Source organism: Peromyscus maniculatus, chromosome 1 (assembly GCF_049852395.1).
Source record: "Peromyscus maniculatus bairdii isolate BWxNUB_F1_BW_parent chromosome 1, HU_Pman_BW_mat_3.1, whole genome shotgun sequence".
In the NCBI taxonomy this organism is placed as follows: Eukaryota; Metazoa; Chordata; class Mammalia; order Rodentia; family Cricetidae; genus Peromyscus; species Peromyscus maniculatus.
Genome location: NC_134852.1, coordinates 11,711,603 through 11,736,891, shown reverse-complemented (window position 1 = coordinate 11,736,891; position 25,289 = coordinate 11,711,603). Strand labels below are relative to the sequence as shown.

The following is a 25,289-nucleotide window of genomic DNA, read 5'->3' as shown; positions in this document are numbered from 1 at the left end:
ATTTTTTTCTATTTCCCTTTTCAGGTATTGGACTTTTTCCTTTATTTGTTTCATTGCTTTTTCATGATTTTCTTTCAGTACTTTATTGTTTTCTTCCAGGACTTTATTTTTTTCTTCCAGGACTTTATTGTTTTCTTCTTATTTGTTTGCCCTTTCCTCTAGTTGTTTATAGCATTCTTCCCATTTTTTTTTGTCTTTTCCTCTACACAAGCCTCTACCTTCTTCATGATGTTATCCATAAGGCTGTTTTCTTCTGCTTCTTCCCATTTTTGATGTTCAGGTCTAGATGTTGGAGGTGGGCTAGGTTCTGGTTATGCTGTATTGCTCTTCATTTTGTTGTATGTACATCTGCCTTGACGTCTGCCCATCTCCTTGTGGTTCGTTCTTGGTCTTATCAGCGCACTTGGTTCAGACAGAGCTGACAGATTCAGGAAGTCTCTCTCTCTCTCATCCAGATGGGAGCTCTCTTGTCCAAATGGGAACTCCAGAGTAGGATGGAAGCTCTTATCTGGACAGGCAGTCTGGGTCAGGATGGGAGCTTTTGTCCAGACAGGAATTCTGGGGTAGGATGGGCACTCTTGTCCAGAAGGGAAGTCCGGTGCAGGATGTGAGCTCTTGTCCAGAAGGGAAGTCCAGGTCAGGATGTGAGCTCTTGTCCAGAAGGGAAGTCCAGGCCAGTATGGGAGCCCTCTTGTCCAGATGGGAAGTCCAGGGCAGGATGGGAGCTGGGGGCCAGTCTCTAAGTCTCAGGAAGTGGCTGGGCTCTCTGGCAGATGGCCGTGGGGGCAGGGTGTGGTGATTGCAGGGCCTGCCGGGGGGCTTGGAGAAGGGGATCCTTCCTGGTGGGGCTAGAAGGGGACCTGCCCGGTGGCCAGAACCTGGGGCCAAGTTGGGCAGGTCTTCCTCGGAGTGGCTGGTGCCCAGGGATTGGTTCTGTGTTGGGACGGATACTCACCTCTTGTCCATAAGGAAAGTTGGGGGCAGGATGGAAGCTGAGGGCCGGTATCTAAGTCTCAGGGTGTGGCTGGGGTCTCAGGCAGATGGGCATGGGGCAGGGCATGGAGATTGCAGGGGGTGCCAGGGGTCTTGGAGAAGGGTATCCTTCCAGGAGGTGCTATAAGTGGACCTGCCTGGTGGCCAGAACCTGGGCCAAGTTGGGCAGGTCTTCCCCGGATTGGCTGGTGCCCAGAGATGGGGTCTGGGTTGGGCCCGGATACTCACCTCTGGGGGGTTGTGTTCTTAAGATTACTTCCTGCTGTCTGGATATGACAACATCTTTAGGGAATCCTGTAAAGTAATTGGGTTAATTTTCAAGTCTTGGAAGAGCTAGCTGTATCATTTGTTGTCCAGTCTTTTCATAATTGGAAAAAGCAGACTTATTAGTCTGTGAAGCTGGATCGTTTCAGCTCATTACCCTGAAATTGTCCTGAGCAGTTTGCAGTCCAAAGACAAACTTTAGGTGATGTTTGTCAGCTTAGTGGCATTGTCAGATTCCTGCTGGAATCATTGCTGTGGAGCCCCATCCTCCTTTTGGAGACTTCACGCTTAAATATTAGGTCATATTTAAACTTTTTCAGGTAGTTCTCTCTTCTTCTTTGGAAGCTTATTTATCCAAAGTTCTTTAAATTCTTCAAGATGGTTCTTTTATTTTCCTGGAAAGACAAAATAAAACTCTGCCTCAACACTAACATGGGGAGTTCCCTTTTCCAAATTATAGCTGATCAAATGAAAAGCATTTGTTAGTCATGTAAATTAGTTTAGATTGAACGGTCATGCTGTTTGATAAACTATCATCTCTGCTAATTAAGAGGACTCTCTTGTTCAAATCTAATCTTTATCAGTTATTATTTATGGTTTTCCTTGAAATATTAATTTAATTTTGAAAGCTGCTCTATGATCAAGAGCAATGTGATTTTTTACAATAGGTATTAGGTTCTTTAATTGCTGTGAGAAGGAGTTTCCTCCATGATGATAGGAAATAACTGAACCCAATTTGACAGGGGGGACTGTAAGAGGCACCTCAAAGGATTTCTGAATGGTGAAGGGTTACCTTGGCTGTCCCTTGTTGATTTGCATTCATTGGTCCAGTGTCTGACTTTGCCACACCTTCTACATAGACCAGAAGGCAGGGGTCATCTGTTGAGATTGTTCTTAGAAAAAAAAACTTTTTTGGTAGGAAAGTCCTGTTTTTAAGCTATTTTTAATTGACCTTTAAGCACCTAACATTTTTTTTCTTCTTATTTTTTTTAAACCCTTTTTTTAAATTTATTTTACAACACCATTCAGTTCAACATAATAGCCACAGATTCCCCTGTTCTCCCCCTCTCGCCCCCTTCCCCTCCCCCCAGCATACCCCCCATTCCCACCTCCTCCAGATCAAGGTCTCCTCCGAGGACCGAGGTCGACCTGGTAGACTCAGTCCAGGCAGGTCCAGTCCCCCCTCCCAGACCGAGCCAAGCGTCCCTGCATAAGTCCCAGGATTCAAACAGCCAACTCATGCAATGAGCTCAGGACCCGGCACCAACACACAGCTGCCTCCCAAACAGATCAAGCCAAAAGACCGTCTCACCCATTCAGGGGGCCTGATCCAGTTGGGGGCCCCTCAGCCTTTGGTTCATAGATCCTGTTAAGCACCTAACATTTTAATTTTTCTTTAAACCTCTGGAAATTACCTTTGTATCTAAGTATCCTCATAGTTATGAGTGGTTATGAGATTCAATATTTACTGTATGTCAGATTCATCCCTCCAAGGGTTCTGATCTTGCCTTAAATGGCCTAATTTCCCTTTTGCATTATAAATTAACATTTCCAAAAACCAGAGATTCAACTATTTTATTGGGCCTTGTATAACTTTAGTAAGTGACTCACTTTTCTTTACTACTTCTTCAATTCTGTACCAAGCATTCAAAGCTGGTACAAGGCATAAAGGCATGGTGTGGTCATCATATAGAGATATCCTTTGTACATCAGCATAATATTCCTCTCTATGAAGTTGGTCTTGGGAGATTTCCATATCTCTAGCCCTACTTTGTTGTTCAATGGTCCTTATTCTTCCACCAGGTCCTCCATTGTAGTTGAGGACCAGGCTCCAATAGTGGTGTAACCAAATCTTTCCAGTCTTGAGGGATATAGTTCTATTAGAAGTTGACCATGAGTTTAACATCTGTTTCACATATGATGAATGCATGCCACATGACACTATCAGTTCGTTGAGTCTCCTGAAATCTAACATTTACACAGGAACCCATTCATCTGTTATACACCTTGGGGATAACTATCATTTAGCAGTTCCTGTGAGGTTACTGGATAAATTCAGGTTGGCTGTTTTTAAACCTTAGGCTGTTCCTCTCTAACCTTATATTCAATGCTCAGATTGGTTTTCCTTTAAATTCCTCTGCCTGAGTCTGAATATTTCTATGATCTGTTTTAATAAGTTTTTCTAAAACTTGTATCTTGGCACTCATATTAACCAACGTTTTAATGATAAAACAGGAATCTTCAAACAAATAGTATTTATAATTGATAATATGCAAATCCTCTCTATACTAATTACCCTCCAATTTAATTGCTCCATTTTCAAACTGTCCAGCATATTATCGTACAGATACCTAACTCCTTCTATTGTAATAGTGTTTCCATTTCTTTAATGTGCTAGAATCTCTCTCTTTCAATTAATTCTCCTTTTGAGAATTCCCTATTTTCTCACCAAATCTGCCAATGATGATGGTAAGACATGAGGCTGACTGCTTCTGTGTAGAACAGGAGAAGCCTGAGATGTTTTCAAGGTAGTTACCTAGTGTGGCAGCAGCCTGAGGAGGGTGTCCAGGAAAAGACCAAAACCCACACAGAGAGAAGAACCCAAAGAGCCAGCCATGTGCATGGAAGAATGTGCAAAAGTGTCTAACTCCTGCGGGTTTTGGAGTTTGCCTCAGACAAGCTGCAACAGAAAAATCCCACCTCACTCAGAGGCTTGAGAAAAAGCAAAAAACCTTAGCCTCCATGGTAGTGACAACTTTGGCTGTTTATAGCTCTGGCTTATCCTGGCAGCTGCAAAGTCACAGGCAATCAGCTTTTTTTGTGAATTGGTGCCCCACAAGTTGGACCCAGATGTATTCCAAATCCTAATGGGTGTTTACAATAAGACCTGAGGCCAGCTATCTGGGTAAATGCTGAAAGGTCAGAGGCAAAGGAACAAGCCACAGCCACCTCTTACCTCTCACCAAGTTCTCAGGCAAAAAAAGTGGGAACACCTGTCTCTGCCCTGCCTTATCACTTTCTGTTTCCTCCAAACCAGTGCTGGGATTAAAGGTGGGTGCCCATTGTCTGGACTCTGTGGTTAACTAGTGACTAGCTCTACACTCTGATCTTTAGACAAGCTTTATTTGGTAGAGTACAAACAAAATATTACCACTATTAGGGTTTTATGAAACTCTGGCCTCTCACACAAGGGTTCACACCCCTAAGTTAGACAGCATAATTAACATAGGTTCTAATCAGTCCTTTGAGTCAAATAATTTATAAGAATTATTGGATGTTTGCTAAGACTAAAAGTAAATGTAACAAAATATTCAGAACAATAGCTCTACAATTTCATTCACATAAGAACTAGTATAAGTAGAGCTTACAAATGGGAGATAAAATCCCTGCCAATTATTTTGGAAGCCAGAGAACAGTAATATTTGCTCATTCCCTTTCGGGAAGAATAAATGCAAAAGAATAAAAGGAGAGAGGAAGGAGAGGGACAGAGAGAGACAGAGAGAGTCAGAGACAGAGACAGAAAGAAATTGAGTAATAGGTGGAGAAGGAAGTGAGTTTTCTACTTGAGACATCTTGTCTACTCTCAGATAGGTGATGGTCCTAGTGGTCTTTGCAGCTGATCCAATTAGAGGATATCCACATCCATTCAGGGTTCACCCTCCAAAGCTATGTGAGTAGAATCAAATTATCTAGCTATACCTGTCTTGCTTATATCTTCAGGATATTCAAAATCCTTGAAAACTTAACTCTTGGTAGGTTGATGCAGGATTATGCCAAGTTGGAGGGCACTAAGGCCATCCCTGTTTCAAATCAACAGACTGACCGACCGACGGACAGACAGACATAATACTCACAAAAAAGTGTTACATCTCACAGTACCAGCATGAGAAACGTGTACTCTACCAAATTGAAAAATCTAAAGGAAATGAATGATTTTCTTGATAGGGACCACATACCAAAGTTAAATCAAGAACAGATAAACAACTTAAGAAAATAGAAGCAGTCATTAAAGGCTCCCAACTAAAATCAAAGCCCAGGGCCAGATGGTTTCATCACAGAATTCTCACAGAGCTTCAAATAAGAGCATATACCAATACATCTCTAATTTTTTCACAAAATAGAAATAGAGGGAATATTGCCAAATTCTTTTTATAAAGCTACAGCTACCCTGATATTCAAACCACTAAAAAATGCAACAAAAAGAGAATTACAGAACAATGTCCCCCATGAACATTGATGCAAAAATATTCAATTAAATACTGGAAAACTGAATCCTAGAGCACACAAAAATTCATCCACCATGACCGAGTTGGCTTCATCCCATAGATGCAGGAATGGATCAACATACAAAAATCTGTCAATGTAATCCACCATATGAACAAACTGAAAAAAAAAACAATTTTCATCTTATTAGATGCTGAAGAGGCCTTTGACAAAATTGAACACCCCTTCATGAAAAGGTCTTGTAGAGATCAGGGGTACAATGAACATGTTTAAAAATATAATAAAACCAATATAAACTAGTATAAAGCAGGCTAACAACCAACATCAAATCAAATGGAGAGAAACTCAAATCAATTTACTAAAATCAGGAAAAAAACAAGCCTGTCCACTTTATCTACATCTATTCGATATAGTACTCAAAGTTCTAGATAGAGCAATACAAGAAGAAAAGGAGAACAAGGGGATACTAATTGGAGAGGAGGAAGTGGACCTTTCACTATTTGCAGATGATATGATAGCATACATAAGTGACCACAATATCCTACCAGGGAACTCCTACAGCTGATAAACACCTTCAGTAGTGTGTTGGGATACAAGATTAACTAAAAAATTCAATAGCCCTCCTATATGCAAAGGAGAAATGTGGTGAAAAAGAAATCTAAGAAATATCACCCTTTACAATAGTCACAAATAGTATAAAATATCTTTGGGTAACTCTAACCAAACAAGTCCTGCATGAAAACAACTTTAAATATTTAAAGAGAAAAGTTGGAGAAGATATCAGAATGGAAAGCTCTCCCTGCCCATTGATAGGTAGGGTTAACATAGTAAAAACTGCAATCTTATCAAAAGCAATCTACAGATTCAGTGCAATCCCCTAAACCCAAACACAATTCTTCACATAACTTGAAAGAACAATACTCAATTTCATAGGGGAAAACAATACCCCAAATTGCTAAAACAATTATTCTTAATAAAGTAACTTCCAAAAGCATCACCACTCCTGATTTCAAGCAATACTATAGAGCTCTAGTAAGAAAAACAGCTTGGTATTGGCATTAAAAGAGACATGTGAATCAATGGAATCAAATTGCAGACCCTGACCTAATTCCACACAACTATGAACATATGATTTTTGACAAAAAAAGCGCCAAAATTAGACAATGGAAAAAAAGCATCTTCAACAAATGGTGCTGGCATAACTGGATGTCGACATGTAGAAGAATGCAAATCAAACCATATAACTCACCCTGCACAAACTGAAGTCCAAGTGGATCAAAAACCTCAACATAAATCCAATAACACTGAACCTGATAGAAGAGAAAGTAGGAAGTAGCCTTGAACACATTGGCACAGGAAACCATTTCCTGAATTTAACACCAGTAGCATAGACATTGAGATCAATAATTAATAAATGGGACCTCCTGAAATGGAAAAGCTCTTGAAAGGCAAATGACATGGTCAATAAGATAAAATAGCAACCTAGAGATTGGGAAAAGATCTTCACCAACCCAACATCTGACAGAGGGCTGATCTCCAAAATGTATTTAAAAAACCCTCAGTCATTTAGGCATCAAAATATTAAATAATCTGATTAAAATGTGGGATCCAAATCTAAACTGAGAATTCTTAACAGTAAAATCTCAAATGGCCAAAAGAAATTTAAGGAATTGCTCAGCATCCTTAGTCATCAGGTAAATGCAAATCAAAATGACTCTGATATACCATCTTACAACTGTCAGAATGGCTAAGATAGAAAACACTGATGATAGGTCATGTTGGAGAGAATGTGGAGTAAGAGGAACAGTGCTCCATTGTTGGTGGGAGTGCAAACTTGTACAGCCACTTTGAAAATCAATAAAGAAGTTTCTCAGAAAATCGGGAATCAATCTTCCTCAAGACCCAGTTATATCACTTTTGGGTATATACCTGAAGGATGCTCAAAGATACAACGAGGACACTTGGCCAACTACATTCATAGTAGCATTGTTCATAATAGCCAGAACCTGGAAACATCTTAGATTCCTCTCAACCAAAGAATGCATAAAGAAAATGTGGTACATTTGAAAACAATGAGGTCATGAAATTTGCAGGGAAATGGATGGAACTCCAAAAAAATCATTATGAGTGAGGTATCCCAGATCCAGAAAGATAAACCTGGTATATATACACTGATAAGTGAATACTAGGAGTAAAGTATAGGATAATCCACAGCCCCAAAGAGGCTAGATAACATGGAGGGCCCAAAGAGGGATGCATGGATATCCCAGGGAACGTAAAATAAAAGAGATCTCCTGGGTAAACTGAAGGGAATGGAGAGCAGGAATTGAGAGATGGGAATTTGAAAAAGTGAGTTTGGTGGGCTGGTGCTGGAAGCGGGAAGGAGGTAGGACAGAGGGAGATTGTAATGAAAGAGATGTCATAATCGGGAGGCATTTTAGGGTTACATAGAAACCTGGCCCCAGAGAAACCCCCAGGAATTCACAAAGATAACCACTGCTAAGACTCTTAGCAGTAGTGGAGAGAGTGCCTGACCTGGCCATTACTGTTAATTGTCTTCAGAGATACTCTATCTAGTGACTGATGGAGGCAGATTTGTGATCTGCAGCCAATCACTGGACTGAGCTCCAGGAAATTTGCTGAAGAAAGGGAGGAGGAATTGTTGGAGCCAGAGGGACCATGACTGGGAAACCCACAGAGATAGCTGACCTGAGCTGGTGTGAAGTCATGGACTTTGGCCCACCAATTAGGGAACTTCCCTGGGAAAGACCTAGGCCCACTGCATATGTGTGATAGTTGTGTAGCTCCAGCTCTTTGTAAGGATCCTAGCAGTGAGATCAAATCCTGTCCCTGGTGCTTATCTGGAATTTGGGAATCTATTCCCCATGCTGGATTACCTTGCTGAGCCTTGATGAACAGGAAAGAGCTTGGTTCTGCCTCTACTTGATGTGCCATGTCTTGTTCAAACCAGTGGGAGGCTAGGCCATTTCTGAATGGATATGGAGGAGGAGTGGAAGTCAGGGCTAGATGGGAAGACAAGGGAGACTGGAAGGAGAGTAGAAGGGCAAACTGCAGTGAGTAGGAAAAAAATTTAAAAAGTTATACCAATAAAATAAAATAAAATAAATTAAAATGATGGGGCTTCTTATCTAATGAAGTGTATGGAGCAAATCCCACTTCTTTATATCTGCATTGAACAAACTAATATCTGAGTCATAAACACATTTATCTTTTGTTAAATCTATTAAATTTAAGAAAGTTTTAGAAAACATCACTTACTGTAACATGTACTTATTAGTAGTAAATAAATGGATGGATTGACCCTTGATTCCTTATTTGATTTGGGTTGTTGAAAACTACAAGTTATGGAAAACAAAGTCCAGATGAGTCACTAGTTGTTAGTATAGATTCACTCTTAATTTTAAGACCTGAATAAGTTTCAATATTTTGCCAAAAGTCCTTTGATAAAGGACTTCACTATAACAAAAATCAAGTACTGTGAATGTTTTCCCCACATCAATAATCATAGTTAGATCTTATGGTCCCCAAATGATAAATGTAAAACCCGAGTCTCAGAAAATTACCCAGGAGCATACACCTACAAATATCACACCCGGAAATCTAGCTTATATTCTCAAAACTTAGATAAGACTGGGTTGTACTGTTTTTGCTCTATCATGCTTACACTCTGCCATGTGCAGGAAGAAGTTTGTGTCCCACTAGTGAACTCCCTAAAAAACAATGGAGACTTACTAATTATGAAACCTCAGCAGATAGCTTAAGTTTGTTTCTAAATAGTTCTCATAGCTTAAATTTACCCATATTTTTAAATCTACATTCTTTTAAGTGGCTTAGTTTCCCTTATTTCTACTCACTATCCTGCTTTCTCTCTGTCTAGATGGTGACTGTGTCCTTCTTCCCAGTGTTCTCTCAGTCTGGTTCTCCTGCCTAACCTATTCCTGCCTAGCTATGAGACAGTTTGCTCTTTATTAAACCAGTGAGAGTAACTTATCTTCAGAGTGTACAAAAGATAATGTCACAGCAGTGATGCATAAGTTGGGATCATTTATCAACATTTCTTTATGCAATGGCACATTGGAAATTAAGTACTTACTAAGGCTAAGATGTCTGCTTCTAGGAGAGACATTAGTTGACTGACCCTCAAATCAGTGTAATATAGGACAAGAAGACAATCTGTTGAATAGCTCAGCTGTTCTTTTTCATTTAACAAACACATTTTGTCATATATCAAAACAAAGAAAATGCAAAAGAGAACCTATTTGGTAGTGTCCCAGTTATTTACTTATTTATTTTTGTCAGTTTGAAACAAGATATAGTCATTTGGGAAGTGGAATTATCAGTTGAGAAGATGCATCCACACAAATTGCCTGGAGGCAATCTGTTGGGAATTTTCTTGTTACAAGGTTGATGTGGGAAGGCCTAGACCTCTATGGGTAGTTCTACTTCTTGACAGGTCATCATCAATTGCAGAATAATGCAGGCTGACCAAGCCATGAAGAACATTCAAGTATGTGGTGAATCTTCATTGCATCTGTTTCATTTCATTCATCCATGTTCCTGCCTTGGCTTCCCTCAATGGATTGTGACCTGGCATATTTAAGATATGTGAGCCAAAGAAACCCTTTACCTCAATTAGCTTTTGATCATGGGCTTTTATCACAGCAACAAAATTGAATTTAAGAATTTTAGTGTGTACAAAGGTTTTGTGAATGTTTCTGGTAAAACGAGAGTATACATCTCTTGATTCTAGCAGATAGGGCACCCATGACAGATCCAATAAATGAACCAGACAGATCTATTTTATTGAACTAAGAAGGTATTGTGATATTGTGATTACTTACAGGATCATAGCGTTATGAAAGTGGGCTCATTCAGAGATTCACCTCTCTGATCATTAATAAATTTCAAGAAAGCAAAGGTTTTTATTCACATACTGATACCAGATATATACCTGAGACTTGGGGTTCCCAAAGGCAGCCCCAAGACACCTCAATCAGGGGATTTTAAAGGCAGAGTACCTAACATTACACTCTATCTTCAGGCAAACAGAAGGTCATCTGGTACCCAGCAAGCTTTAATTTACAGAAACATGCAAAGAAATTTTGTTAAAGTTGTGCAAGATTAGGCAATTACAAAAATGAACCCTTAGCAGGCTTTAACATTTCAAGTCTAATATCATATTATAGTTTGATTTCTATCCAAAGGAAAAGTGAGAACCATAGCATTTTAAGTGTAGGAAATCCACATTAAGATCCATATCAGAATAATGACAAATGGTGCCAAAGTTAGAGACCTCTATCCTATGATTAGAGCAATTATTTCACTACGTCTATTAATTTTTGCTTCCAAAAGAGCTGTGGTCTTTAGAGAAGAATTCCTGATATCTTTCTTTGAGAACTCATAGGGTACCAACAACCTTTGATCTCAGCTCATCATTTCATAACTCCCATGCACACCCTGATACATGTGGAGTCTTCCTTGGGCTGTGAGGAACTGGTCCTGATAAATTGCTGTTTGAAGATCCACTGATCAAATTCTGTGCATGTCACTTTCTGCGTTTATTTTCCTTCAGGGTCCTATAAAGAGGCAAATGTTGAGTGCTTTTATATGAACATATTCTTGTGCAGTATGAGGGGATGTAGGACTCAACCTTCATGGGAAAGTGTGAGTTCATGAGGACCTATCCCTTCCAAATTCTTTTCATTTCATACCCTTGGTCATTGATACTGCATTTTTAGAGCATAGGAGTAACTAATTACATCTAAGAAAGTACTTTTGCATGCTCATTTCAAGTACCAATTTATTAATGAGAGATATGGTAAAAACCCAAGGTTTCTCTTCTCCCATACATGAGAACCAGATGTTCTGTATCTCTATGTTCCAGCCCGATCTCTTTCTTCCTCTATGCTCCTAGTTTTCTCTTTAGTGCTCTCTCTTTCATAAAACCTTCTTCTAGATATTAGTTTGCTTTGAATGTGAATATACAGTGAAGAATTAGTCACTGCTCTGAGAACTGAGGGAAAGAACAAGGGCTCAGCTGTTCTCTCTGCAAAGACCCACATCAGTGTCCCTGTACTAGCCCAAGTAAATGAAGATCACACACCTGTATTCCTCCAGGTTCAGTTTCTCATGTTACTCAGATGACACTCACTTCCTTCTTCATATACATTCCTTTTTGCATGGCACCAAGAATGGATGAGAAAAATGAGCAAGAAAACCATCACGTAGAATGACAGTCTAATCAGAATATACAGGAGCCCATGATTATCTGATGGAACATATGAATGCAATAAATATGATGACAATCATAAGATCCCTGTAATAGATTGCCTAACATTTATTGATAGATGGATAACTAATATATTATTAATCTTTAGGACAAGATTCTTGATGAAGACGCTACTATTCTCATTCTGCTAAATGCACACAGTATTAAACTGGCTCCTATGACTTCGCTTTGGATCCCTATTTTAATGCATCCCTCAAACCTCAGCAGGGAAGTTTATATTTGCAATATATGGTGATCAATACGGGTACCCACAATAGCCAAAGTGCAGTGTAACATGAATCTTAAATAATCTTATTAATAAAAACAAACCTGGAGTCAGGTATTGGGGTGAACGCTGGAAGATCAGAGAAGCAGAACAAGCCACAGCTTCCTCACCTCGCCAATTCCTCAGCTGATCCTGTTTCCTCAGACTGGAAGCTTCTGAGTCCTCATCCAAATGGATCTCAGCTGAACTGTTGCTCAAAGCCTACAAGCTTAACCAGCCTAGTTCCTGGTCCTCATGCATTATATACCTTTCTGCTTTCAGTCACTTCCTGGGATTTAAATCTCTTTTTAACACTCCTGGGTGTTTCCAGTGTGGCCTTGAACTCTCAGAGATCCAGTCACATCTCTGCCTCCAGAATGCTAGGATTAAAGGTGTAAGTGTCACCATTTTCTGGTCCCTGTATCTAGTGGCTATTCTGTTCTCTGACCCCAGATGAGTTTATTAGGGTCCACAATGTTTTGGGGAACACAAATTCTCCACACTACAGAGCATAAAAGACTATGGAACGCTTGGCTCTAAATATGACATTTACATGACATCTAATTCTACAATGTCTCAGTCTTAGTTGTGGAAATGATGGATCAAAGGTTTATGATAATTAAAAAGAAATAGTATCTACTGGGCACAAGAAGGAAGTTGCATAGATGAATTCAAATGCAGATGTGACAGCATGCACAAGAACAGTACATGTGCATGCTAGACCAAATCCTAGCATCCATTGAGGCCACATTCATGAAGTCCCACCATTAGTCAAGGGGCTATAAGCAAATGATAGCTGTTGGGAGAGTCAGTTTCAAAAGAGTTGTGACAAGTAATTTGACCATGCTCCAGTGAGAGGCTACACATTCTCGAATATATGTGCATCACAAATTGAACTTCATGGACAAAAGAGATAACACCTGGTTTAGGTAGGTCCAGGAGGATTTGAGTAAGGGGGTGTATATGATTAAAACCCATTGGTTGAAATTGTCAAAAAATAATGCAAATCAAGTATTAAGAAATATTGATCTAGATGGCAAATGTCCTATGACTATGTGTTCTGCATTTTCTAAAATGTAATTCTAAGAATTAATATAACATGTACTGTATATGGTATGAATGGAAGTAAGGAGGAACATTCCAGAATAACCTGGGCTCTGTTTCTGCCTACACTACAAATGCCATATAGTTTAGCTGTATGTTCCTACGGCTTCAGTGTATAAAATCCAGGATGGGCTGTCTTTCATCTTCCATGAAGCACTGTGCAGAAGGAAAGTATTGATACAATGCCATTGTCATTTTACAAAATTCCTTGACTGATAGACTCTAATAACTAGAAACATCAATTTGTATCTCTTATACCTTACTTGTAAGTAATTCTATTTCATGTGACTTGTGCCTAAGTTTTCAATCTCATCACCCCTATGGCACTGGCAGAAAAATGGCAGGACACATTGTAAAGGTCCTGTGTTAAGTGTCTTAATCTGAGATTCATATCAGTGTTCATTGAATCTCCTGTGGAACTAGTATATCTACAACACCACTGAACCAACATTAACTTCTCCCAAAGGAAAAAAAGTGAAGTCAAGGCCATTCCATCACAGATATTATTTCTAAAGTTAGTAATGTTCCCCTTGCTTCCTACCTTTACCAGGCCAGATCATCCATCTTCTGAACTATAGAGAGGAATTATAACTTCACTGTTATTTAGAAGGGAGTCAAATTTCCCCTTCTCTTTACTTACAGGGGACTCAAGTGAAGACATAAGGGATTGAGAGTCCCCATGGATCCCATGGTGCCAGTGGATAATTTCTGATTTTGCTGAGTTTGAGAGTCAGAGAAGAGAAGTGACTGGGCAAACTTTACAGAGCTGTGAGGCAGCTGACAGAGCACATGACCCCAAGAGGTTTGTTTAACTACAGTTTTACATAAAAAAAGAGGAATAATTTATTCACTAGTTTTGGAGTCTCATTCTGTGCAGGAAGAACAATTTCTGGATGAGTTTACTATGTAATGGGAAGAGGAGGGGGGGTTGTCAATGATGCTGTCTGTCTTCCTCCTATGTAAAGTCCTTTCAGGTTGGTCAGTGACCAGCATCCACTTTGTCCTTAGTTCTGAGTGTCAGTGTCATAGGAGGCCTTCATATGGTTTGCTTAGAGGCTGGCACTCTGTCCTTGGATTTCAAGTTGTGATGAGACAATAGGAATACTGTGGAGAGATCTATGTGATTGAGATATCAGGAGGGCTGCTCCATCTCTGCTCTACCCAACTGATCCCAACCTCATCCATTATGAGTCTTTCCTGACCACTTTCTATATCTGTATATACATACGATGTCCTGGTGTGTCTGGCCAAGCAAGGTCAGAACTATTTGGGATGCTCCCATTAAACTTCATCTGTTTTTATTTAAAAAGTTTTTAATTGATATAAAATTATATCCCTTCTCTCTCCCTTGCATCTTTCTAGCACTTCCCAGGTATCCTTACTCCAATTTTCCCATATAACCCACCATTCTTAAGTTGATATTCTCTTTTTCTTTGATTATTATATTTGTTTCTGTTGTATGTGTCTATATATTGATATATTGTAGTGATATATATCACTACACACACACACACACACACACACACACACACACATATATATATATATATATATATATATATATATATATATATATGCTCAGTATAGTATTTTAATACACACCACATATGTGTATCTATAAATCTGGAATAAACACACATATGTACAAATATACATATACATGAACAATTATAGGCAAGTGTCTCTGGACACAGTAGGGCAGACACATATATGAACTGCACAAGAGGTTGTGACTGCATTTCCATGACCAGTGCAGGCTCAAGTTAGAGAAAATCTTAACATGGGGACTGGAGATGAACATGAAGTCCCACCCCTAGCCAAGGTAGTATAGACAATTGGTAATTATTCAGAGAAGAGTCAGTGTTAGGAATGTTGTTACTAGTAAATTAACTATGGCAGAATGCACAGATCCAAGGATATATTTACATTTTGCTATTGGCAGAAACCTGCAGGACCCTATATGTAAATCATGTGTTCAGATTCTCCATCTGAGATTGACTCCAGTGCTCAGCTAAGCTGCTTTGCAACTTCTACTTCTACAACACCTTGAACTAGACATTGAATTCTCTTGTAGAGAAAAATGGAAGTCAAGGCTATTTTGTCAGAAGTAGTATTTTTATATAAAATCCTCCCTTCTGCTCACTTGTTTCCTTCTTCAGTCCCCATCATCTCCTCTTCAGGAGGAACAGAGCTAGAAAGAGAACTTCATTGATCCTGAGAAGGGAGTAAAATTTACTCTCCTTTTCACTCACCAAGGTCTCAGGTATAGAAATTAGAGATGAATAGTCATTAAATTTCCCATACTGCTCTAAATAACATCTAATGTTGAAGAGTTCAAGAATCAGAGAGGGGAGATGATGATGATAAGAATACAGAGCAAGATGGAGTTGAAATAGAAATAAACTAAAGAGCTTTGGGTCTCTTAGCTTCCACAATAGAAGAGGAATCAATTACTCACCCTTTGTGGAGTCTACTTCTGTGCATGAAGTGCAATTTCTTGTTGAGTTAACTAGAGAAGGGGACAGGAGAGGGAGAAAGTTCATCAGAGGCTGTCTGCCTTCCCCTTAAGGAATGTTTTTAATTTGGACAATGACCACCACCCACTCCACCTCTTAGTGCTGAGCCTGTAGAGTTATAGGATGACATTTAGTGGATTGCTTCTAGGTGTTGGCTCTCTCATCTGATTTCAAGTTTTGAATGATTCATAGGACTGCTGTGGGAAGATCTATGTGAGCAAGAAGTCGGGAGGGCTGCTCCATCTCTGCTCTGCCCAAACTGATATGAACCTCATCCCTAATATGTCTGTCCTGACACATTACAATATCTACCTCTATTCATAGATATCCCAGTATGGATGCATATAAGTCGTATAAGACGTGTTCAGGCAGCTGTCTGTCTGTTACTTTGTAATCTGCTCCCAAGTCCCAAATTCCATGATTTTTTTAAAAAAGGTTTTCAGTTGAAATATAAATCTTTCTTTGTCCCATCCCTTTCCTCTCTCCAGTCCCTCCCAGCAACCATTCCTCCAAGCTTTCTCATATCCCCACACCACTCTTAATTTGATAGCCTCTTTTTCATTGAAAATTATTGTTACATATATGGCTAAAGCTATGCATATTCACACATATATGTACACATGACATATGTGCACACACACACACATATATATGCATACATGTACATATATACACATCACATATGCATACACACATATATAAATGTAACATACACACACATATATATGTTTAATCCCACACACATGACATTAGAACTCACAGCAGTCCTTTGTAGCTCCCAATGCTACTTTCTCTCTATCATCTATTGGAGGATTCTGAAACATGGCTTCAGTATTTCATCAGTCACAAGATATGAGGTATATATGAATTTTTCTTACCTGTGACAAGAATGTACAAGGGGTCAGTTGGGGTTGACCACAGATGGGAAGAGTTCCTGAAAGAGCCATAGCATCTATAGTTCCCTGCCTGGACCACAGGACCAAGAAGGAAGTTGGCCTGGAATGTCCCATTGTTGTTCTGCACTGAAGGCAGCTCATGTCCCTCAGGCACCCCTTCCCTGGACAGATGGAACATGTCAAACTGAAGGTCAGAGAAACAGGTCAAGGTCATGTTCTCTCCTGACATCACCCCAGGACCCATCAGGGCTGACAGAGTAGGTATCTTGTATAAACCTGAAGAAAAGAGGCAGCGATAGTTAGTTATCAGTGTTCATTCATCCTCAGTGTTCCCTCTGCTTGCGTCTATTTCTTTGATCTCTCTCTGCCTCTTACCATCTCCTCCTCTCTATGTCTCCATCTCTCCTCTCCTCTCTTTCTCTCATACTCTCAATTTTTATGTTACCATCTTTAGTCTATGACCTCACTGGTACTCAAATATTTTATGCCAACTTTTGCTCATTGACATTTTCTGCCTCTATTGGCATTGGGTCATTCTATCTTTTAAAGTATGTTTTTATGAGCATAATTAATTTTATCTAGCAATAACCTTCATAATGAAATATTCATATGCATGCATAATATATTTTTATGCTTGTTTTGAAAATATTTCTTAATTTTTGAAATTGAACTATATCATTTAATGTTTTTTAAAAATTGCTGTTACATATATTTATAGATGGATACTATTAACAATATTAATGTTATTCTTTCTTCCTCCTAAACTTCCACTAATCCCACTCATTTTTCTAATTGTTCTTCTCTATACTTTCACTTTTTCTCCAGTTGTTTTACAAGTCAATGGGTTCAATTAGAGTTACTCATATAATTTTGTTTTAATTAGCATACCAAGTAACAGTCTTCATTATATTATCCTCATACAGTTTCCTTTTTCCTCCCTTGTACAGCATTGCTGATCTCTTTATTCCCCTCATTTCCTCCTCCATGTCATATGTTTTTCATTTATTTTTTATCCCTCTTTATTAAATTTTTCTTCCTTGGTCACTTGCTAATTTCATGACCTTTAACTTTGCCATCCTATGTATAATAAAAATCTAGAATCCAATGTCATTCTATTTTTCATTCTTGTATCCGTTTACATATCTGTTAATTAATCTCTCTTTTCAAAGTACATAATACTTCATAAAATTCTATATTTCTCTTGAACATTGAGCATGGTGATCTTTCCTCTCTTGTTCCACTTAGTGTGTGTACTGTTCAAGTGTGATCTATCATCTGCTTCCTAAGCACTTAGTTCAGAATTTGTTTTTCACTTCTGCCTTTGTAAGACTTCTACCAAGAGAGCCAGACATATCATGTGTCTGACAAGCTCTTTCTTAAAATATTTAATAGCTGCTATAATTTTTCCATCTCTACTATCAAAGTTTCCATGCAGGCTTCTGTCTTTTTGTAGATTTTCTCTTAGCACACATTCCATATTTACTAATTTTCAGCCCTTCCTGGTTCCACCTATGTGAAGGCTTAAAGACAGCCCAATTAAGTATTTGGACTCAGGTCAGACACATGATCTGTCTGGCTGTCTTGACAGACTTCTTATAGAGGTAGAATTCAGTAATTTTCTGAATGTCAGTAGAGAGACTTCATTCTCTCTGGTTCATATTATGCTCATCTAATTGTCATTTTCTGTTTATATCTACTTTGTACCTCCCTGTATCTGTGCTTTATGTTATAACCAAGGGTCTGTTCTTCTGTATTTCTTTTCATTGTCTATGCCAGTAAAACAATTAACAAGGTTGCCTTTATGTAAAGTATTTACACTCCTTTTTTTCTGGTGATATCCCTTAGTTTTTAGTGTATAGAATATTTTTCTGTATCACAAAGACAATGATGAGCAGGTGACATGCTCTTACCTGTGATATTTATGTCAATGGGGCCACTGGATTCAGACCACTCATATGGAGAGTGATTTAAGGAACCATAGCATGTGTATGTCCCAGCATCATCAGGTGTCACAGGACCTATTGAGAAGTTGGCTTGGGAACCCCCATGATAATGTTCTGCAGAAAGCTCGAAAGAGTCTTTAATTGTTCCATTTTTATGTGATGTCAAAATGAAGGTGTCAAACATAATCTCTGATCGACACTCCAGTGTCACCGTCTCTCCTAAATTCACCAGGGGAGGTTGTAAGGCCAAGAGGAAAGGCTTCCTGTAGACTCCTAAGAATAAAAAAATTGTATGAACCTGGTCAAAAATCTCTGTGTCCTTGAAGACTGGTGGTTCCCCCTCAACTGGCCTGTTCTCCCTGTTAGTACTCCAGTTTACTTGTTTTTGTTTGCTTCTACTCTGGACACAGACTCCTCCATCTTTGTGTCCATTTCCCACTTATTTGAGTCTAGGATTAGTACAATATCTTCCCACTGGCTTGTTATGAGAATGTGTCTCTTGAGTACTACTTCCATAGGCCCTATTGTCTTTTTTAAGCCTGGAAAGTGCAGGAAACATGGCAAGCTCAACCACCAGGCTGCTTTATGTGTCTTCTTTATGCAACTTTTGATTCAGTATAATCCTTGGTAGGTTAAAGGAATTAGTATTGAACATAGTTATGAGGGAAAGACTTCTAGCACTCACTGTGATTCAAACCCCTATAAGGCATTTCTGATCCAGGATCATGAACATTGTTTCCTCCAACACATTGATGAATTAGCATCCTGACCTTACTGCTCTCAGAGCATCCCTTTTTTGTGACTTAATTTGCTTTTTACTTGAGTTCCTATATTACTTTCCAGTTGCTAACATAACAAATTACAACAAATTTGATTCTTAAAAAGAATATAAGTATTGTGGAGATCAGAATTCTGAAAAGCCCAATGGCATAAATCAGGTTTCTTCAGGGATAGTAACTACTGAAATCACTAAGAAAGTATCCATTTTTTGACTTCCAGCTTTTAGAGTCTCGTACATTCTTTGGCACTTGTACCCTTCATCCATGTTTAGCATTAGCGACAGGGTGTTTGTCTCATGATGATATCTTTGGCCAACAACTGAATTTTTCCCTTTTTTTGTTACATCAACCCTTGTAGTTCTACAGACCTGAAATAATTCAGGATATTCTTGCATCCTGATATCAACTGGTTAAGATCTGAGTTCCAGCCCAATTTTCCTTGACTTATTTAACACAAGGGAAGCCTTAGGGACTAGAAAAATGTGTGGTGTTGTATATTTTATTATGCCCAGAACATTATATATTTGACTGTGTTAAATATTCCTTTATGAGTCCAAATCTCTTAGTAACACTGTTTCTGTAAATTACAAGGTTGGGAGATTTGGGGAAATGAAAGGCACTCAAAACATCATCTCTAACCTGAAATTATGATCTTCACAGGGTCACTGTTGGCTGAAATTTTAAAAGGGTAACGATCATTAAATCCATAGCATCTGTATGTCCCTGCATATTCTGTTGTCACAGGTTCAAAGACAAATTTCCTCTGGAATGGTCTTCCCTGGATGTGAGGGATAGGATTACCAAGCTCTTTGTACAACTTGAATGTGTAATAGACACTATGAGAGTCACATCGAAGTTCCACACGCTGTCCCAAAGGAACAATATGGCTTGGCCAGGCAGAGAGTGAAGGCTTGTCATGACTTCCTGCAGAGGGGTGCACAGAGAAAAAAATTAATGATGTTCCTTCACCCCTGAGAGCTGAGACTCCAATTTTCCCTACTTTTTGTTCCTTTGTATAACACTTTTCTCTGAATTGAAACATCCTTGCATCCATGTGAGAGGCTGAGATGTTCAGGATATTCAGAAAGTAAACAAACTTTCTCTGTCATGCAAAGGTGAAACATTCAAGAGTCATCAGTGGCGCTTCCCAGCTCTATAGAAAGAGTGAGACACTGTACCAGCTGAGCTCTGAGTGCTGATGTCTAAGACCTCTTGGCTGCCTGCAAGTTGTGCACTGAGCTCCAGGGTTTTGGCTTCCTGATCATCACCCATATTGGGGTGTGCTTTAAGTAAGGTTTGAGTCACCCTTGCTTCTGTGAGTAACCCCAAATCTACACTGCTATCAGTAACAGAGTAAATCCATGGTTTCACAGAGTTAATCTTTGGTGCAATCACTGTTTCGTCTGTCATGGATTTCTTTCATGATGTGAGCAGATTTGTAAGTGTTGTACACATAGGGTCATTTTGAAGTGATGAGTGTGAAAACTGTGTTTTTTTGAATAGTTATGTTTTCCATAGATGCATCTGTTTCAATGTACAGCACATAGGGAATGTCAGTAATAGGAGGTATGTCCTCATTGGAGTAGGTGTGGCCTTGGTGGAGGAAGTATGTCACTGTGGAGGCACACTGTATAGTCTCTTATTTTCAAGCTATTAACAGTGTGAAATACAGTCTCAGTCTGCTGCCAGTGGATCAAAATGAAGAAATCTCTGCTCCTTCTCGAGCATCATCATCATTACCACCCTACATACTGCTAGGTTATCTACCATGATATAAATGGACAAAATCTTTAAACTGTACATCAGTCCCGATCAGATGTCTCCATTTATTAGAATTTCCATGGTCATGGTGTCCCTTCACACAGCAATAGAAAATCTAAGACAAAGATTGTGTTATCCAACATAATATATCTATATCTATATATCTGTATCTCTATCTATCTATCTATCTATCTATCTATCTATCTATCTATCTATCTATCTATCTATCATCTATCTATCTATCATCTATGTTATATCTTCCATGTTATGATATTCTAGCTCAGAATTTTAAGTTTGGTACCATGAAGTAAATTTCATCATTATAATTTAAAAAGTAATTACACCAGAAATGTAGCAGGAAAGGTTAGTGTGATTGAGATGAGAGATCACAATTGATGCCACCAAAGGAGCAGAAAATGACAGCTCTTGATTCACCGACTCTAGAAATTTAATAATATTCAGATTATAAGTATATCATGAATATTCCAAAACTCATGGATGATGGAGAGGTAGTCCCCAGGAGCACATAATTAAGAAGTTTTATAACATTGATGAGGAGTGAGTCTTTTGAACTACTTTACCCCTTATAAAGTACTTTTGAATGTATGTACTTTTGTAAAAATTTTTACATGGGTGTAGTTAGTGTTTTGGGGGTGCAAATGCAAAAGTATGTACATTTGTAAAAATTGTAATTCACAGAGGTTATTCTGCTCATTTTCTACACTAAGTGTGATAAACTAGAGGCTAATATATAGTTCCTCCATCATTCCAAGTCTCATTTTATGTGAAATGCTGGTAGTATAGCATAACACAGCAACTTGTTTATTTGTATTTAGAATGCATTTGGACTCATAATGGCCAGCCCATGAATCTTGTTCATTTATCTGTATCCACCTTGTGGATATTCCTGAGGAAAGAGACAATAGCTGGTATCTGTAGTGAAGACCATGTAGACTTCAAGCTATGCTACCAGTCAGCTCTGGTAGACATCTTGCAACACTGGCTACCCAGCAGCCATCATAGATCCTTGCCAGAGACTATTCTTCATTGCAAAGTGTTTCCCGGCCTCTTAAAGCACCAGGAAGTACATTCAGCAACAGCAGCTGATCTCAAATTACAGGAAGGAATGAGGCCAAACTACAGAAGCTGACACCAAAGTCAGCCCATCCAGGCTTGCAACAAATTGACCTGACTACTATCACCAGTTATACTAAATAGTAAAGGTCAGCTTACTAACAGTGCGCTCCTCTAAATGACAGAGGAGTTCATGATTATTAGTGCACAGGTATCCATGCATGAGAGCCTAAGAATTAAAATCAGAGAAGTAAAACATTACAGAGAACAATGTTGAGATCAAGAAGAAAACACAAAAATGGGAGACATCTAAAACCCATGATGAGTAACTGCAGAGTGTTTTTAATTACAGAAGTATAAGAAACCACCACCAAAACCTGGACATATATCTGCTGCTCATGGACAGGCCAGAATATTCTGAAGAACAGGTGAAGGCCACCATCAGCAATAAGAACAGAGAGGCTGCCCTCCAGCATATGTAACTCTCCAACTCAATAGGTTCAGTTTCCCAACACTCAATATACTGCTTCCCTTCTTGACCTACCATCCAGCAAAGCTTTAAATCACCATATATGGGAAAAGCAACATATTCCAAGATAAAGTGAAATTTGAACAATATCTGTCTCTAGATCCAGCCCTACAGAAATACTAGAAAGACATTTTCATCCCAATAACACTAACTACACCCATGTAAAAAGAGGATATAAACAATTTCAAACTAGTAAAGGCAAATAATGAAAGAACATGTATGTTCATGTACTTGCCAGCACACACACACACACACACACACACACACACACACACAGACAGAGAAAGAGAGAGACAGAGAGACTACCCCTACCACCACAAAAATAACAAGAAACAACAGTCATTTGTCATTAATATTTTTCAATATCAATGGACACCATTCCTCAATAAAAATATCCAGACTAGCAGAATGGTGTGAAATCAGGACCCATCCTTCTGTTGCATACAAGAAAAACCTCTAATATCAAAGGTAAACATCACCTCATTATCTCAGAATAAAGCAGTGGTCAAAATATTTCTAAGCAAATAGATATAAGAAGCAGGCTGGGTTAGCCATTCTATTATCAAACAAAATAGACTTCTGTGGTGATTTGAAAGGCAATGGCCTGAAATGAATTGTGCTACTTGGGGCAGTGACCTTGTTGGGGTTGCTGTAGTATTATTGGAGGAAACTAAACAGAGAAATACTAGAGCTAACAGACATGATGTCTCAAATGAACATAATAGCTATCCATCACATAACACCCAAATCTAAAGAATGTACCTTCTTCACAGCACCTCATGAATTTTTTTTTTCAAAATTTGACCACATACTAATTCACAGAACAAGTTTCTACAGATACAAGAAAATTGAAATAATCACTGTATTATATCTGACCACTACAGATTGAAGCTGGAATTCAGGGAAACAGAAACAAAAGAAAGCCTACAAACTCATAGAAAGTTAAGAACCCTATACTGAATGAAAACTGGGTCAAGATCAAAGTAAGAAAGAAATGAAAACATTACACAGTTCTATGAAAATGAATGCACAACGTACCCAAACCAATGGGCAAAATGAGAACAGTGCTAAGAGAAATGTTCATAACTTTAAGTGCCTCCATATATAAATTAAAGAGATCTCATATTAGCAACTTAACAGCACACCTGAAAGATCTAGAACAAAAAAAATAGCAAACAAATCCAAGACACCAGGAAATCTAACCGAGGGCTGAAATCAACAACAGAGAAACCAAGAAAATAATTCAAAGAATCTATGAAATGAAGAATTCATTCTTTGAGATAATTAACAGAATGGATACTACCTTGTTGTGGGATGTTCTGTATGCTGTGAATATGTGTTGCTCTTATTGGTTGATAAATAAATGCTGATTGGCTAGTAGCCAGGCAGGAAATATAGGCAGAACAAGCAGAGAAGGAGAATTCTGGGAAGAAGCAGGCTGGGTCAGGAGATGAAGGCCTGCAGTCTGGGAAGCAGCATGTAATGGCACACAGGTAAAGCCACAGAGCACATGGAGACAAAAAGATTCACAGAAATGGGCTGAGTTTAAGTGATTATTTACAAAATGGCTGTGGGTTCCATGGGGCAGGGCTGGGGAAAATTTTCAGCTACCTAATCCAAAGTAACTATAAGCCAGGCAGAGAATATACAAATTAACCAAATCAGAAAGGAAATGTGGGAAACAACAGACATCTAAGATAATAATGGCATCATTAGGGCACACATTAAAAACCTGTAATCCACAAAACTGAAAAATCTAAAAGAAATGAATAATTTTCTCATAATTTACCATTTTCCTAAGAAAAAGCACGCTCAGATAAACAAAATAAAGAGCCCTGTAACCCCCAAGGAAACAGAAGTTCTCCTTTAAAGTTTCCCAAAGAAAAAATAGAGTCCAGTGTAGAATTCTTCCAGACTTAAGAAGAGCTCATGCCAGTACTCCTTAAATTATTCTTAGAAACAGAAGTAACATTGCCTCATTTTATGACAGCACAGTCACCCTGATACACAAACCATACCAAGTTTCAATAAAAATATTTTTTACAGGCCAATTTCCCTCATGAACATTGATGCAAAAATATTCCATTAAGTACTAGCAAAATGCATCCAAGAACACATCAAAAGATCATCCACAGTGATCAAGTAGGCTCCACCACAGAAATGTATGGGTGTTTCAACATATGAAAATCTGTCAATGTAATCTACCATATACTTCTGAAAAAATTCCACATAATTTTCTTATTAGATGCTAAAAAAAGCCTTTGAAATTAGTCTAAAAATTCTTCATGATAAAGGGATATTAGGGATAAAGGAACATACGTAAATATAACGAAAGAAATATACAGAAGGCCTTTGGTCAATATCAAATTAAAAGGAGAGAAACTTGAAGCATTTCCATTAAAATCAGGAAAACCACAAGGTTGTCCAATTTCTCTGTATGTATTCAATTTGGTACCAAATCTACAGAGAAACTCGGTCTTAAAAAAAACAAACAAAAAAAAGAGGTTAGAGAGGTTGATTGATAAAGAAGACAGAAATATACAACGGAAAAAAAAGCATCTTCAACAAATGGAAGAATGATAATGGATGGATAACTATCATGCTTAAAAGTGAAAGTTGAAGTGGATCAAAGACATCAACATCAAACCAGAA

General features: G+C 38.5%; 1 protein-coding gene across 1 annotated transcript in view; it reads right to left on the bottom strand.

The window, feature by feature from the left end:
* Nucleotides 1-20,545, bottom strand: part of LOC102915145 (killer cell immunoglobulin-like receptor 3DL1) — a 47,840-nt gene extending 27,295 nt beyond the window's left edge. Inside the window, exons 1-4 of the mRNA XM_076572342.1 lie at nucleotides 20,452-20,545; nucleotides 19,913-20,197; nucleotides 18,462-18,767; nucleotides 16,534-16,827 (exon numbers count right to left, since the gene is read on the bottom strand). Coding sequence (XP_076428457.1) covers nucleotides 16,534-16,827; nucleotides 18,462-18,767; nucleotides 19,913-20,197; nucleotides 20,452-20,545 — 979 coding nt within the window. The remainder of the gene's footprint in view (nucleotides 1-16,533; nucleotides 16,828-18,461; nucleotides 18,768-19,912; nucleotides 20,198-20,451) is intronic.
* Between the last annotated feature and the right edge of the window lie 4,744 nt (nucleotides 20,546-25,289).